A 17,008-nucleotide genomic window follows, 5' to 3' on the forward strand; every position below is an offset into this window, starting at 1 on the left:
CAGAAAGTGTGCTTCTTCCCTTCCTTGACTAAAAACCAGAAATTGAAATTTTCTGATAGCTTAAGAGCTATCAACGTGGAAACCTAGAAAAGCATATCTTAGGTAAAAAAATCCTATCTAAAAATTGAACTGCATGAAAATTTAAAACTTTGGTTCTTTAAAAGACATTATTATGAGAATGAGTAGACAAGGCAAAGACTGGGAGAAATATTTGCAAATGCTCTATCTGATCAAGGGCTTGGATCCAAAATATATAAAGATCTCTGAAGACTCAAAAACAAAGGATCTGAAACTTTCATTAGATTCTCAAAGGAATCTGGATCCAAAATATTAACGACCATTGGTTTATATGCTTGACTTGGAAAATTCGGATTCGCCAAATGCCAAAAATCTAGAGAAGTTGCTTAGAATCCTGGCCAGGATCACTGTATTGAGACTGCCTTGCAACATCTCTAAAGTTGCCATAGTAAGAACCTATTACCCAGTGAACCCTCTAAAGATGACAATGATTCATTAAGCACAGGAGCAGTTGGGGGCACATTATCTTTAGCCCAGATTTACCTGGGAGAGGGGGTGGTGACATAGCTGGGTTATGTCGCTTCTGAAGACTTCTTTCTCTGCCATGTACAAAATGTCAGAATGGGGCCTCCCTGGTGGCACAAGGGGTTAAATCTCAATGCTATAGAGCTATCGGTGGCACGAGTTCAATCCCCAGCCTGGGAGCTGACCCACATAGCGTGGTAGACCTCTCCTGTCTTGCTCACTGCTCCCCTCAGCAGTGTGTTTCAGTAGATCTGCTTGCTCTGCTCCTCACTCTGTCTCTGGTGAATCCTCTCTCACACTCTGCCCCCTCCCCCCCCCCGCCCCCGCACCTCTGGCCTGTACCCCAGTCCTTGTATGCATAATCTTTAAAAAATGTCACGGTATCTACAGTACTTTCACATATAGCTTCTGTGGTGAAAAATTGTCAGCCATGCTGAAAGAAGTGTATTCATATTCTCTGCTCATACACCAAAGAAATATTTGTTGTCTGCCTCCCTTAAGTCAAACATTTGCTAGGGGCTGAGGGTACAGTAGTGAATAAGACACAGGACTTCTTCAAGGAGAGCAAAGTCTAATGGAGGAAATGAATACTTAAACAGGTAATTACAAAACTGGGATGAAGTCTTTCTTATTGGGACAAACCCAGGGAACACTGAAAAAGAACACCTAATCCAGCCTTGTAGCATCAAAAAAATGTTTCCTAGAACAAGTTAGGCATGAGATCAGGAGGAGTTGGCCAGAAGAGTGGAGAGAAAGAGATGCAGCTTGGAATGTTGCAAGTGCAAGGAAAATGCAAAGAACTGAAGCAGAGGAGGGTAAGAGAGGCCAGATCATGGATGACCTCTTCATAAATCACACTAAAAGAATTTCATTGTCTAATGCTGGCAAGGGGAAGCACAAGGTTTTATAGAGAAGAGCGGCATGAAGGGATTTGTCATTCAGAAAGATCATTCTAGCTGCAATATGGGAGAACAGAGAAAATGGATTTGAAAACAGGAAAGACTCACTGGGAGGTTGTTTCAGTAATCTAGATGATGGCCTGGTAATGGTCTGAATAACTAGTGTTAATATTTTGAGCCCCATCATCTCACTTAAACTTTGCAACACTATGAGCGAGTTATAGCTACCCCCATTTTATTCATGGAAAATCCAAGGACCAGAAAAGCTAAGTAACTTACCCAAGGTTATGTGGACAGTGGTGGGTCTGCACCACTAGTAGTGAGAACTAGGTTGGGGGTTTAAGAAGGATTTAGAAGGTGGTATGGTCATGACTGGATGACTCTTCAGCTAATATTTACTACTGATTTGGGGAGGGTGGCTAAAAGAGCAGGAATTATCAAGAATGATATGTAAGTTTCTAACTTGGCTAAACTAGGCAATGATGTTAGTAAATACAGAAGTAGATGGCAGGTGGTGGAAGAAAGTTCAGTTTAAAGTCTGATTTTCAGGTGCATGGGTAACTTCTGAGTGAAGATGCCTACAAGGGAGCTGCAGGGGTTGGTTGTGAGAAACTCAAAGGGAGATTTTGATGTCATTAGGGTCACTTTCTCTCAGAAGGAAAACAAAGCCATCTTTGGAGAAGCTGAAATGCTACAAACTGACCATGAGCATTTAAAGTAACATTTTTCTATTAATTTTATCCCTAAATTATTTGTTACTAGTAACCTTTTTTTTTTAAATATGTAAAAAATTTATTTTTATTTATTTTTCCAGACAAGAACTGGGGTAGAAGCCAGAGGTGTGGGGGTGTGAGAGGGTTCACCAGAGACAGAGTGGGGAGCAAAACAGGCAGATCTACTGAAAGACGCTGCTGAGGGGAGCAGCGGGCAAGGCAGGAGAGGTCAAGCTATAGCGCTGAGACTTTAACCCCTGCCCCACCAGGGAGAGACCCCACATGACTAACCTTTTTAGTAGGGGCCAAGACAGCTACTCCACTGCAGGCATGGGTATCTAACCAATACTTCAGAGTCCGTTACTCCAACTATAGGAGCTACTTTTCAAGAAACATAACTTTTGGAACACTTAACAAATTAAATGGAACCATTTAACAAATTATCATTTCAGTACACTCTGTATACTCTGGGGTCCCAATGGCATCCCTAAACTGCTAGCCTCCTAAAGAACAGTTCACACCATTTCATAACAATGATGGTGAGTATTAACATGTCAAACACCCTTTGAGGGGAGGCTCTTAGCTACATTGCTCCAGGTGAACTGGCATTTTCTATCTCTGCAAGCAAAATTAAAGGAACACATCAGTGGAAGTTTTTAGGAACTTGCTAAAAACTTAACGGAAAATGCCAGGAAAGTTAAAGGGAAATATTATTTCCCTTTAACTTTCCTTGCAGATAGAAAATGCGGAACATGTAGAGAGAGCTTTAACAAGTGTTTTGATAAAATCTCTTCTTTTCCAAATCTTGGCTACAGGGTTCACTCACATTTTTCTTTTACATTTGTGTTTTTCCTCTATTTAAAGCACTACCACTCCCTACCTCTGCCTAGACTGGCCCTCCTTATTAAAAAAAAAAAAAAGTTTCGTAAGAGAAAATTACTTGTAAGTAATTTGAAAATTGTGGCCACACCCTGGTAATACATAACCACTGCCTTAGGCAGACTGCGCAGCTATGTCATGAATAGAGAATCTTTGACACTTTCTAAGGGGTACAACTGTTCTGGGATCCAACACTAATTCAGTAGAAATTGTTTTAATATTCGTAACAGATATACCAAAATATCTCTTTAAAGTAACAAAGCCTCCTCTCATTTTCCCTTTTGGATTTTTTTCCCTCTAAAGCAAATGAGTCATCCATACCAAATAGTTCCATGTCTTTCACACCAGCCTAATCTTCATAGAAAACTGTACAAGTGTTTGCATTTTCTCAAAATATGACAATAACCAGAGGGATCACTAATGTGTGAAGACACTAGACTTCCAAATCTCTACAAGAACATCTGGACAAATACATCAATATAAAGATAATTGTGCCCAATTTTAATTACTCTGATGCAAAGCCATTTTATGTACTGGTGCTGGATTACTAAAACAATTCTCAGTTTTTTGATTTTAAAAATTATACTTTTAATTGTAGAATATTGTTAGAATACAGATGTAGACAGACACTAGGATAACTGTGACCAATGTCATAAGGAAAACTGTTCTAAGTACTTACTTGTTCACTTACTCTCCACAACCATAGAAAACAGGCACAGTGTTAAGGGTATGTGCAGAAGCAGCCAGACTTGGGAGCAGAAGGCATGCAGAAAGCATTAGCAAAAAGAGTCCAATGTACAATTTCTACACATTGTTCAATACAGCAAAATGGGCAGCAACTGGTAAAAAGAGAGGACATAGACCTGGTCTAGCCCATGCCCTTTTAGCTTCCCAGCTAGAGTGTACATGGAGGAGGACTGGTGGATTTAGAAGCCCAAAATCAGCAGCAGGAAAGGCCAGAGTGGGGCAGGAGAGTAGGAAAAGACAGAAGAATACAATTAGGCCATAGAGATGCTGTCTTCTATGGTCACTCCAAAGCTGATGCCTGAAGTGACTCACAGAAACAGCAGAACTTTGATACTCAATAGAACCATCAGCTACACTGCTGTGGGAAAAGACATGACTTAGTTTAGTCTTCAAGAACATGTAAGTCATTCAACAATCAAAATGTGATTACCCAGTATGCTGGATTTTGTATAGAACAGAAAACATGCTCCCTGCCCAAGTTTGTATCTAAATAGGAGTGACAACATAAAGAAACCTCCTTGATGGAGTGGGTTTTCTTTCTATTACTTTTGAAATTATGTCATTTGCAAGGGATGCAGTTCCACACAATGGTGGGTCATGTTAACTCATTATAATATATACCCAAGAGAGATCACCAGCTCCTTTAATACCAAGTTCCAAAGAGCTACAGCGAAAGTGTTTTTTAAATGTTACAACATTCACAATAAAGCACAGTAGAAATAACTTGAGGCACTCTTAAAAAAAAAAATATATATATATATATATATTCCTTATTCCAGTCCCATCTTCTGGGTATCCATCCCCCACACCTCTCAAATGCTTGCATAAATAGCAACATTTGGGATATTTCTTAACTCTTTCAGACTGAGATAAAGAAACTGACACTACTGGGCTTAAACTTGTCGATTATTTTAACCACTTATATCTGTAGGCTGGGAGGATGGAAATACATTACTATCTAGGTTTAGTAATTCCTTGTGACTAGGTCAAAGAGAAGATAATTCAGCCTGAGAACAGGACAATCAACCTATTTGTCCAGTCACTATCTCCCACAATTGATACACATAAAGAAGTGTTTAGTTCTGTACAAAGACAGATCTTAAAGAGTGCACACTGGAGCACTAGTGTTTAAAATTTTTACATAAAGAATGAGAAAAAGGACATTTCTCCCATCGGAGTTGTCTGTAGTTCTGACACATGATCAACATCACCCAAGAACATGCTAATTCTGTGTGAATTCAGTTTCTTCTATTGGAAAAACCATACGAATACACATTTTACTGTACATACACATGCTCTTATGCAAGCTAAGATAAACACTGGGATGTGGCCCTTATCAAATATTAGAGTTAGCAGTATAGGGAGAACTGACCTAAAAGGGTAGAGCAGAAAGAGAACAGAAATAACTTGTATTTCTTGAGAAGGGACTCTGTGCTTCCTTCCCAAAGTGGTCAATTCCACTTGCTCCTTACACTCCACTAACACTTATGGTCCTACCTTTCCTTGAAGATATATTCCCTATAATGATCTCCAAAGAAAATAAATAAATTCTGACTAATGGCAAAACTACAGTGGGCATCTCTTGTTAAAGTCACCACTGTTGATGAGTCCTTGGTCCCCAAACTTGTGTCTCATTTTTCCTTTCAATCTGTATCTTCAGTTAACTTTCACAAAGATGCAAGCTTTAAAAACTAAATTAGAAACAATGAGAAGAGTTATGATCATTGCCTTCATTGTGTAGACGCTGCTCTTAGGAAGGATAACATGCATGAGCAACTCAAGAAAAAAAGCCCTCTGAAGGGGAAGATGTGTGTGCCCAACTATGGTGAGTTAATAGGTGTGGCAATTCAGGCAGTCTCTGGTTGTCTTTTTCCAAAGCAGCTGTTACCTCCCTATTACAGTCTAACATTTCACCCAGCACAGTTGTTTGGGCCAAGGATGGGAGAAAACAACATAATGATTTACTCCATTTCCAGGCCTGAGCATTTACCAGCATTTATCCCCTGGTCTTCAGATTTCCAGTTACTAATGGGACTGTTTTTGATAAAGTAGTTAATTAGTATTGAGTGAATAAAAATCACTATTGTGGAGGTGGGGATAACATTCCCAAAGCTGTGGGTTAGAATTTCAAATGGCTTGTCTTTGATGTTTTAAAGTGTGGCCCACAACAAGGAAATTCAGTACAGTAAAAGCAGCTCAGTCTTGAAAGAGCTCTTTGATACCAAATAAAATTGTACCTTCAAATGAAATATTTTTCAGTCATCATTATAGGACTTAGTCGGTATGAACTCTCTTATGTTTAATAAGAGCTGAGCTCCGGCTGAAACTCTTCTCGCATTCGGTACATTCATAAGGTTTTTCTCCTGTATGAACTCTTTGATGTGTGATGAGGTTGGAGCTCTGGGTGAAACCTTTCCCACACTGCACACACTCATAGGGCTTCTCTCCAGTGTGGGTTCTCTGGTGCTTAATTAGATCTGACCTCTCACCAAAGCTTCGCCAACACTCATTGCACTCGTAAGGTTTCTCTCCAGTGTGAATTTTCTGGTGCGTGATGAGATGAGAGCTCCTGCTGAAGCTTTTCCCACAAGCGTTACATTCATAAGGCTTCTCCCCAGTGTGGGTTCTCTGATGCTGAACCAAGTGTGAGATGCGGCTGAAATTCTCCCCACATTCATTACAATGGTAAGGTTTTTCTCCTGTGTGGGCTCTGCGGTGGCGCACAAGATCAGAGTTCTGACTGAAATTCTTCCCACACTCATCACACTTGTAGGGCCTCTCCCCAGTATGGACTCGATAGTGTTTGATGAGGTCAGACCTCTCACTGAAGCCTCGCCCACATTCGTTACACTCATAGGGTTTCTCACCTGTGTGGGTCCTCTGGTGCTGAGCTAGATGGGAGCTCCGGCTGAAGCTTTTCCCACACTCCTCACATTCATATGGTTTTTCCCCACTGTGGGTCCTTTGGTGTTGAATTAGGTGAGACAGCCGGCAGAAACTTTTCCCACACTCATTACATTTGTGAGGCTTTTCTCCAGTGTGGATTGTCTGATGCTGAATGAGGTGAGAGCTTCTTCCAAAACTTTTCCCACACTCATTACAGTCATAAGGTCTCTCTCCAGTATGCGTTCTTTGATGCTGAATAAGGTGTGAGCTCCGACTAAAGCCCTTTCCACATTCATAACATTTATAGGGTCTGTCTCCAGTGTGGGTTTTCTGATGTCGATTAAGGTCTGATATCTGACTGAACGCCTTCCCACAGTGAGAACATATATGATATCGGATACCTGTGTGGACTTCTTTGTGGACAAGTAGATCAGTGACTTGCTGCAGAGGATAGCTTACCCACTCTTCTGCTGTTAAATCTCCCCACTGTCTTTCTGATCTATCCCTGCTTTCAAAGGTGTCTTCACTTTCAGGATTCTCCTCTCCAGTACTCCCAAGAGGTCTTTCAGATGCAGTCCCAAATTCTACATCTTCACTAATCTCTTGCTTTGGATTCACCTCATTCTCACTTCTGATCTCAAAATCTGCAATAAAAAGGTAAATAATGATAATAATACTGGTAAACATTACACAAAATTACCTACTGTGTGCCATGAACTTTGCTAAGTCCTTTATGTGAGGTACCTTAACCACCCTGAGTTAGGCATTATGATGATTTTCACTTTATGAATGAGAAATCCAAGACCCAGAGGTGTAGTAGTTTGTGAAAGGTCATACAATAATAAATGATGAAGCAGGGATTCAAATCCATGTCTGTATGGTAAGACATACTCTTTATCACTACAGGCAGCAGTTCTTGAGGAATATTGTACATATGCCTGGTGTTTCAAAAAAAGAAAATGGGGCCTCTCTGGTGGTGCAGGAGTTAAAGACATCACTGTCAAACTATCGCCAGCCACTGCAGCATGAGTTTGAACCTGGGCTGGCCAGGGGGCAACCCACATGGCGCAGCAGACCTCTCCTACTTTGCCTGCTGCTCCCCTCAGCAGTGTATTTCAGTCAGTCTGCCTGTTCTGTTCCCTACTCTCTCTCTGGTGAATCCTCTCACCACCTGCACCTCTGGCTTACACCCCAGTTCTTGTATGCATAAATAAATAAATCTTTTTTTTTTTTTTTTTAAATAGAGGCATGTTTTATTTATTTATTTGTTTGTTTGTTTGTTTGTTTTGTTTATACATGCACTGGGTACAGTCAGAAGCGTGGGAGGGTGAGAGAATTCACCAGAGCCAGAGCAGGGAGCAGAGCAGGCAGAAGGACCGAAGTACACTGCTGAGGGGAGCAGCGGGCAGCAGGAGAGGTCTGCGCACCATGCGGGACCCTCCTCCAGTGGCCGGGGAGCAGCTGGGTATTGAACCGTTGCTGCAGAGGCCGCAGGCAGCTTCGCAACCCAGCGCTCAACCACAGCGCCACCGGGGAGGCCCAATAAATAAATCTTAAAAAAAAAAAAAATCAAAAGAAGAAAACAACCAGAAACAAAATGAGACTTTTAAATTTGAATCTCAAAAAACCAAAAGTCTAGCTATCTTGTGTCAATGTGTGTGTGTACATGTTTTTAACTTGTCAAGCCCTTGTCACCACCTACTAAATTAGTATGGAGATAAAAAATGAATTTTTATCTACCTATATCAAGAGTTAGCTGACAGGAAAAATGACTGCCAAATGTTACTTGCTATTTTCCAGTGGTGTTTTTTTTTTTTTTCTTTTTAAGATTTATTTGTTTATTTATTTATACAAGCACTGGGTACAGTCAGAAGCGGGGGAGGGTGAGAGAATTCACCAGAGCCAGAGCGGGGAGCAGAGCAGGCAGAAGGACCAAAGTACACTGCTGAGGGGAGCAGCGGGTGGCAGGAGAGGTCTGCAGGAGAGGTCTGCATGCCATGTGGGACCCTCCTCCGGTAGGGAGCATCTGGGGATCGAACCAGCGCTGCAGAGGCTGCGGGCAGCTATGCAACCCAGTGCTCAACCAGGGAGGCCCCTTTCCAGTGGCCTTTTAATGAAAATAGAGATGAAGAGGTTGGAGGTAAAAAAATGCCTGGTTCAGAATACCGGCATGGACCAACTACAGTCTCCAAATGAAAATCAAAATAATACAACCACAGTCTACAAAAACTTTCCAACAGACATTGCTTTTTCCAAGTTATGTTTCTTAGTACACTCTTCAGAAAGCTGTTACTAAGTATATTGGAAGAAAAGATAAACTAGTTTGGTAAATGGTACACACAACATGCTCTTATTAGAGCTTCCGAATGCCTGACAATACATTTAAGGTTTAAAGGAATCTTGAGGTAAAGACGCTTTGTAAACATTATTTAACCCACTCTCCTAATGATAATAATAGCTATTAGTATTATATATAATACATAACTATTAGTGTTGCTATTATATTAGTGTTTCCATACATTCATCCTTCTAACAAATGCTCACTGGGCTAGACCACAGAAATACAGATCTACATTTTTTAAGATTCTTACATATTGTTTTTTGTTCTTGCTCAGAATGAATTATCTAGGTTACACACTGCAGATATGGGTAAATAACTTCATTTCTATTTGTTTTTCTAAAAGAAGGATCCAAGAAACTTAGGAAGTCAGAGAGAGCCCAAGTTGAAGACAAAATTCTCAAGTCACCTTTTGTTCTGGAAAAACTATAGGAATAAAGATTTTTTTTTAAAAGGGGGTTAGTCCTAACGAGTAATGGATGACCTAGTGAACCACACATGTTGCTAACTTCTGTCAAGTCTTAACAGGTGACAAAATGAGTCAAAGGACTATTTAGCCTAAGAATATATTGTTTATTCTAGTTACACTCAGACCAAAGGATAGTTAAAAGAAAAGATGGGTTTGAAGATCATCAAACAAACAAACAAAAAGTTTCCCTCTCTAAGAAAATTTGTGCTCTCATTTATTTCAGGATTCTCCAGGAGCAATATTTGACACACTCGAAATCTATCATCAGTTCTGAAACATCTTTGGACAAGTACCTGCTCCAGACAGATAAAGGACCTGAAGCAAAGCTAGGGCTCTGAAGCCAAAACAAACACAGGAAGGTGGCTTTTACCCTCCCATGAACCTGGGTCAGAACCCCCTCATCTTCTAGTAAAAGCACTGTTAACAAGGGCATTTATATTCTGGCAAACACCATTATGTCAGACCTGTTTGGTCAGTGATCTGTCCAAACAGGCAGGAGAATGGCAAATGACTCAAAGCACAAGAAATATGAATGTTTCTAAAATGTGCAGAGATGTTCTTTCTTTTTAGACAACATGACCTTGATGTTCCCACACTCAGATTTGCCTGAGGACTTAACTCAAGCCAATCCCCAAGTAAGCGCTTTAAAAATCAAACAACTAGTTCCAGTTGAAAGTGCTAACTCATTTCTGGCAGTCTCAAAATCGTGGGTTGACGAAAGGTAGAGTCCTTACTTACCTAATGAGACAACGTTTCCATAATTCTCCTGCATAACGTCCCTGTAAAGGTCCCTTTGTGTAGGGTCCAGAGGTCTCCATTCCTCCCGGGTGAGGTACATTGCCATATCTTCAAATGTCACAGGTGCCTGAAATCACACAATGCTTCCTTATTACTTGTATCTAGGAGGATGGTACCAACTTTTCTTCTTGAAAATGAGAGACATGGCTAGAAACGTTGAGGAGGTAAAAGGTATCAAGTCTGATCTGCAGGGTCCAAAGAAAAAAATAAACAAGCAAAAAAGAGATGTAAAGAAGGGAGCAGGTTATGAGCTGACTGCTCTGGTCCCACGGTAAGACACCCCCACCCCATCACGGGAAACATCCTTTAGCCCTCCTTTCTCAGAACGCAACTAGCATTAACATACCTTAATTCACACGCTCCTCGTTTCCCGTGATATCTTTCTAAGATTAATGAAATCCCACTATTCTTTAAGACTTTGTTTCTGTACCAACTCTTCTTCGGTCCCTCCCCCATCTCTTTGCTTTGGACCCTCCTCCCTCCAGACCCCTCAGACGGAAACCAGCACCCCCAATCCGCGATCCCCACATCGAGGCACTTGTCCCTATGGCAAACAGAGCTCCCATCGCGCGCACCGCCCTTCATCGCGTGCATCGGTTGAGCGGGCGGGGACGTCCGTCCCCTCCATCTTGTGTCCCCAATATTTAAAGGCATACAGCAGGTGTTCAATAATTGCTGGTTTGTGGCTACACTAGCCTGACACACTAGGTCCCTGCAGGCAGCATACCGACACGAGCAAATCACTTATTCCCAGGGAATTTCTCGGAGGTTTGCAGAGCAGAGAGGCGGCAGTTTAAGAGACGAGATGGGCGAGCTGAGGCAGGGGGCGGGAAGCACCCCCGGCTTACCTGGGACCCAGCCATGAGCAGGGTGGCTGCCATCTCGGGCTCAAGGACGCGCCTCCCAGGAGAGAAAGCAGGAAAAGCAGCTAACAGACAGCGCTAAAGGAGGCGAAAAGCAGGGCGTGAGGCACAGAAAACGGGCCCTGCCCACTCCCCGGGGCTGGAGTTCTGGCCGCCAGGCGGGCGGGGAGGGCCCTGGCTCGGGCCGGCCGCTCTCTCCCGGACCCGGCAGCGCGGCCCGCCCTCCGGGCCCGCCACCGAGGGGTGGAGGCAAAGCCGGACTCTCCCCAGACAGCGCCCAGGCTCGCTCCCTCCCCGGGCCGGGTCGGGCCGACGCCGCTGGGAGGAGGCGCCCGGCCCAGCCCCCGACGCCCCCGCTCGCGCAGGCCCGGCCCTTCCGGCGCCGCCGCAGCCAATCGCCGGGGGAGGCCGCCGGCCGCTCCCCGAGGCCGCCCCGCACGCCTGCGCCCTCCCGGGCCTGCCGGGAGCCGGAGTTCCAGCCCCGCGTACAAAGGCCGGGCGGAGGCCGGCGCGGGGAGGGGAGAACAAAAGGGCGGGGAAGCGCGGCCTCCGGCCGGGGCGGCAGCCCCGCCTCCTGCTCGCGGGGGCCGCGGCGCGGCCGGGTCAGGGAGGCTACTCTGCGGCTCCTCACGGCCCTGACGCCTATCTCGGGCGGCCCGTAATGGCGACGTCGCGCCTAACTTAGATGCCGGCCCGCGCCGGGCTCCGCGGGGACCATCCCGCCCCGGGCAGCCCCGACTGAGGCGAGACGCTGACGCCCACCCCCGGGCGGCCAGGCGGCCGCGCCGCAACTTTGAGCCCCGCCCACGCACTACATCTCCCAGCAGCTCTTGCGGCACCAGCTCGGGGCCGCGGAGACTACAACTCCCAGGAGGCCTGGCGCCGCGCGTGGGCGCCGGAGCGCGGCTCGGGTCCGGGCCAGGCGGTGTCGCGGCTCCATCGCTGTTAACCCTGTAGGGGCGACCCACCGCGTCCTTCTAAAGAGGGCGCCCCTTGCAAAGCGGGCTCCGTATCGCCCATCGGAGGGGAAACGAAAACCCTGAATGTAATCAGAGGCGAGGGGGAACACGCCAGGCCCCAGATCGATCCTTATCATCCGCGAGGGCCTGGCCACCAAAGGCGTCCCTGGAGGCCGCCTGCACCTCTGGGGATGGGGCCACGGCGGGCCTGAGCCGAGCGGGGCCTCGGGGTGTTAGCAGCCCCTGACCGGCCGAAGGCCGGAAGCCAAAAACCCGAGTTGGGAACGAACAGACTTACCGCCTGGTGTGCAAAAGATCCAATAGATCCAAGAGGCCTCAAACAGATTCCAAATTTGCAAGCGCCGGTCTCTGAGACTTCGGGCGTTCGTAGAGGTTCGGGAGATCACTGGGAGATCCCGGATAGCTCAGACCCGCAGGTAGAATTGCCGGCAAACGCCCGAGTTCGTGGGCGGATCCAAGTACTCACAGATTCCCTAGACCTCAGACTCAGGCAGCTCAGAGGAACCACAGGCGCATAAGCAGATCCCTGAGACCACAGCAGTTAGCCAGAGAGGACCAGCAACAGCTAGGCTGCGTTCAGCTGGAGTTCTGAGCGGAAGGACTGGCAGCCTTCTCTTGCCCCAGCCAGGATGAGAAAACTAGACAATGGACTCCAAGCAGCAGGGAAAGCAGGCATTCTGCGTGGGGAAGAGCTCTGAGCTCGCTGTAGTCTTGGAGAGGGAAGTGATGGAAAAAGAATATAGCAGCTTATTAGGGACTCCCACCCTCTTCAAGTTATAAATATCCCCAGAACCTTGGCTACGTGCCCAGAAGCCTGTTGTCTCTTAACTGTACAGGAGACTTCTCTGCTAGGCTGGGAAAGGGGCTTTTCTTTTGTTTTGCAGATACATCCACCCACTGAGTGCTAGAATTTTTTTTTTTTTTGAACATAACTCCAGGCTCTGCTTTTATTAGTGAGTGTCCTGTTCCCAGTGCCCAGTTATTTATGGTTAAATTACTCAAGTGTCTAAAAAGAACTAGGAGACCCTACCCAGCCATGAGGCAAACTCTTGCTCTCCCACTCCTTACCCCCCACTTTGAAGCTAGGAATTCTTAGACACCAAGGAAATGTACTATCCTACCCCATCTAGAACTGATAGGGGTGTCACAAAAAACAAGCAAACAAACAAAAGGAACTGTAGAGGATCCTCAAGAAGCAGTGTCCCTGATGGGAAGAGTGTGAGGATCAAGGTCAGACCGTCCTGGGTTGGAATCTGGATTGTGTACATTTGGAAAGACATTTAATCTCTCTGGGCACATTTGCCTTTCTGTAAAATGGTAAATCATACTTGAGATGGTGGTGAGTACCACATGAAATGATTTAAAATACTCCACGCAGTTATCTGATAACTTATTATTATTATAACTGCCTTTGGTAGTTGGGGGGGGGGGTTCCAGAAAAGCCAGATCTTTTCACTGGCTCAGAGAATTTGGGAAGTCAGGGTGACCCAACAGCTGTGAGGATCTGCTAGTGACCTTATCCTCACATAGTGTTTCTGCTGGAAATCCAGAGGGAACTGCAGTTGGGCCAATTGGGTGGGTTCAAGCAAATAGTGACTTGAGCCAGTAGAGCAGCAGTAATTTGGGACTGTCAGCAAACCAGCAAGTTGAGGCCTCACGCTCAGAGAAACCTCTGGGGTGAAGAGGAGGGGCATCAGTTCAGACTTGCAGGATTCTAATTAGGCCTAAGGTGAGGCAAGCACCGAAGGCCCTCAGCCCAGCAGGGGCTGCCCCTTTTCATCCCCTTCTCTGACAGATTGCTTTGTAAACTTTCTTTAGGCCTTTTCTCCCCCAAGCTCCAGTGCTTTAAGTCCTCTTTTGTCCTCTCGCTGTGTCTTTTATTCTTCGGGCCTGCCTGGGGGCAGGACGACTCTCCGAGCCCAGCTTGGCTGCTTGCCTCCTTCTGTGAGTCTGTGCTTTTCTTTTCTTCACCTGGGATCCTCCAGAGGGGGTGGAGGCTAGGCGAGGCTGAGAGGGGATGGAAAGCGCGACTGCCTTTGGCTCTGCTGGGGAAGGGCGAGGGATGGGGGAGAGAGGGAGGAAAGACACCGGGTGAGGGGCTTCCTGTTGCAGTCTTCAGTTGGACCTTCGGGTTGGGGTCATTGGAGGAGGCGGTGGCTTCCTGCCCCATTGTTCAGGACTTCATTGTTTCTCAGGAATACTTATTGTATGTGGGTTTTCCATAACCAACTTGGAAAGCTGTTTTTTGTTCCCATCATAGAGCACACAACCTACTGTGTGCAGAAGCAGCAGCATAACCTGTCACTGGGGAAAAGGCCAGGGGGACCTGACATTACCTCCAAATGGGATTATACGTTTTAAATCAGATACACTGACCAATTTGATCAAAGATTCTCCTTGTGTATCTTTAAGACTGTTTCTTTTTTTTTTTTTTAATAACATCACTTTTTTTTTTTTTTAAGATTTATTTATTTATTTATACAAGCACTGGGTACAGTCAGAAGCGCAGGAGGGTGAGAGAATTCACCAGAGCCAGAGCGGGGAGCAGAGCAGGCAGAAGGACCGAAGTACACTGCTGAGGGGAGCAGCGGGCGGCAGGAGAGGTCTGCGCGCCATGTGGGACCCTTCTCCGGTAGCCTGGGAGTAGCCGGGGATTGAACCGGCACTGCTGAGGCTGCAGGCAGCTTCGTAACCCAGCGCTCAACCGCTGCGCCACCGGGGAGGCCCCTTTAAGACTGTTTCTTATTAACAGACCACTGTGCCTGTGGAGCACTATAAATTATAATGTTTAATAAATATAGTCCTATGGTTATCATGTGAGCAGCAGTTATGTTACAGATTTTTTGCATGAGAAGCATTACTTCATTAAATATTTTAAAATATCCCTCGATATTTGTGATCTTGTTTTGTCATCTCTTCATTTTCAAATATACCAGGAACATCAAAAAAATAAAAGAGGCCTGGACTTCTCTTGACCCCTGCCAGCAACAGAGCAGAAGCCTGAGGCAGGAAGGAGTTGGGGACATGGGAGACACACTACATGCAGGCAGTCTTTGCAGTTTGACTAGCTGGTGGGCACTGAGGGGGTGAACTCAGAACTGGGGGTCAGGAGAGGAGGCTTCACAGAGGAGGTGACAACTGGGGTGGCTTGCAAAGGCTGTAGGAGTTTTAGAAGTGGAGAAAGGGGGAAGGGAAGGGATTCCAGTCTTCAAGAACAGCATGTGCGAAGTCACGTAGGCGAGAAAGGACAGAGCTGTTCCAGAATGACTAGGATCGGGTATGGCTAAAGGGAAGAGTATGGGGGTGGAGTGACAGGGGGAGGAAACAGAGCAGGGACAGTCTCTTACATTCCCTTGCCTGTCAGCCTGTTTGCTTGCCTTTGGCTGTGGATCAGCAAAGCTGGTGATGAGGTACAGATGGGGGTTGGGGGGACAAGCAAGGGGGGTTGGCCTGGGGTGAGAAGAGCAGATTGACTCTGCAGAGGGGGAAGTGGAGAGGATTGGAGAATTCTCTATAACTGCATATATTTCGGATTGTTTTCTCCTGAATCAACATTTCCCCCCAAATGCAAACAATTGCATTAAAAATGTACAACTTTTTTTTATACCCCTCTCCAGCTGTGCTCCACCTCCCACCCTCTTCATCTCTAGTAACCTCAGTTCAGTTGTCAAGGTGCAGTAGTTTATTTTTGTTTTTGCGTTCTATTCATCTGTTTTGTTTCCTTACATTGTATGATACATATTTGGGTGAAATCAGCCAATAGTTGTCTTTAATCTTTCTGACTAAATCCACTTCACATAGCCCCTCAGGTTCCTTCTTTTTTACTGCAAATAGAAAATTCAATCTTTCCTTATAGGTGAATAGTATTCCAATGTGTTTACATACCACATCTGTATCCAGTCTTCTATCTGTGGGCACGTAGGTTGCCTCCATATCTTAGCTACCGGGAACAATGCTGCAATAAACATTGTAGTGTATGTAACTCTTCAAATCGATGACTTCATAGACTCGGGATAGATACCCAGGAGTGAGATAACTGGATTTTTAGTTTTAGTTCTATTTTTAGTTTAGGTTTTTTTTTTTTTTTTTGAGGAAGGTCCACACTGCTTTCCAAAATGGCAGCACTGATGGACATTCCCATCAACAATGTATAAGATTTCCTTTTTCTCCATATCCTTATGAACACTTATTAGCAGTCTTTTTTCCATGTAAATCGTTCTCACAGAGGAGAGAATATCTCAGTGTAGTTTTGAAGTTTCCCTAGTAAGAAGTGGTGAACATTATTTCATAGGCCTGTTGGTAATCTCTATCCTCTTTGGAAGAGTGTATTCAGAACTGCCTTTTTAAAATTTTTTTGTTAAATTGAGTGAATTCTTTATATACCTTGGATATTAACCTTTTTTTTTTTTAAGAGATTTATTTATTTATGCATAGAAGAGCTGTGGTGCAGGCCAGAGGTTTGGGGCGGGGCAGGGGATGAGAGGATTCACCAGAGACAGAGTGGGGAACAGAACAACTGAAATCAGGCCGATCAACTGAAATACACTGCTGAGGGGAGCAGCGGGCAAGACAGGAGAAGTCTGCTGCGCCACGTGGGTCACCTCCCTGGCCAGGGATCGAACTTGCGCTGCAGCGGCTGCGGATTGCTTCATAGTGCTGAGACTTAACTCCTTGTGCCACCAAGGCTCTAGGATATTAACCTATTATTGAATGTATGCTGTGCAAATAACTTCTCCCAGTCAGTAGGCTGTCCTTTTAATCTGCTGATATATTCTTCCATTGATTAAAAGCTTTTTAATTTTATGTAGTCCCAATTGTTTATTTTTACTTTAATTTCTTTTGCCTTTGGGGTCATCTCCCCAAAGACATTTCTATCATTGAAGTCATGATACA

General features: G+C 45.1%; 1 protein-coding gene across 2 annotated transcripts; it reads right to left on the reverse strand.

Moving 5' to 3' along the window:
* Window positions 1-872: 872 nt before the first annotated feature.
* On the reverse strand, window positions 873-12,960 carry ZNF436 (zinc finger protein 436). 2 transcript variants are annotated; one of them, XM_037499078.2, is made up of 4 exons: window positions 12,393-12,960; window positions 11,121-11,213; window positions 10,213-10,339; window positions 873-7,311 (listed from the first exon to the last, which is right to left on the reverse strand). In XM_037499078.2, exons 2-4 carry the CDS (start codon window positions 11,151-11,153, stop codon window positions 6,056-6,058), a joined length of 1,416 nt encoding a protein of 471 aa, XP_037354975.1. In that variant the 5' UTR covers window positions 11,154-11,213; window positions 12,393-12,960; the 3' UTR covers window positions 873-6,055. The 2 variants fall into 2 exon arrangements, with proteins under 2 accessions (XP_037354975.1, XP_037354974.1); XM_037499077.2 differs by lacking the exon at window positions 11,121-11,213 and having other exon boundaries at window positions 12,393-12,959.
* Window positions 12,961-17,008: the final 4,048 nt, after the last annotated feature.

This window comes from Talpa occidentalis, unplaced genomic scaffold (genome assembly GCF_014898055.3).
Source record: "Talpa occidentalis isolate TD23 unplaced genomic scaffold, MPIMG_talOcc4v2.1 talOcc4.9, whole genome shotgun sequence".
Classification (NCBI taxonomy): Eukaryota; Metazoa; Chordata; class Mammalia; order Eulipotyphla; family Talpidae; genus Talpa; species Talpa occidentalis.

Excerpts from the sequence above, each read along its gene's own strand:
- ZNF436 (XM_037499078.2), bottom strand. The coding sequence starts at position 11,153 with ATGGCAGCCACCCTGCTCATGGCTGGGTCCCAG. Across the intron at positions 10,340-11,120 it reads TGCTCATGGCTGGGTCCCAG|GCACCTGTGACATTTGAAGA; the intron begins GTAAGCCGGGGG and ends GTGTGATTTCAG. Across the intron at positions 7,312-10,212 it reads TGGAAACGTTGTCTCATTAG|ATTTTGAGATCAGAAGTGAG; the intron begins GTAAGTAAGGAC and ends TTTTTATTGCAG.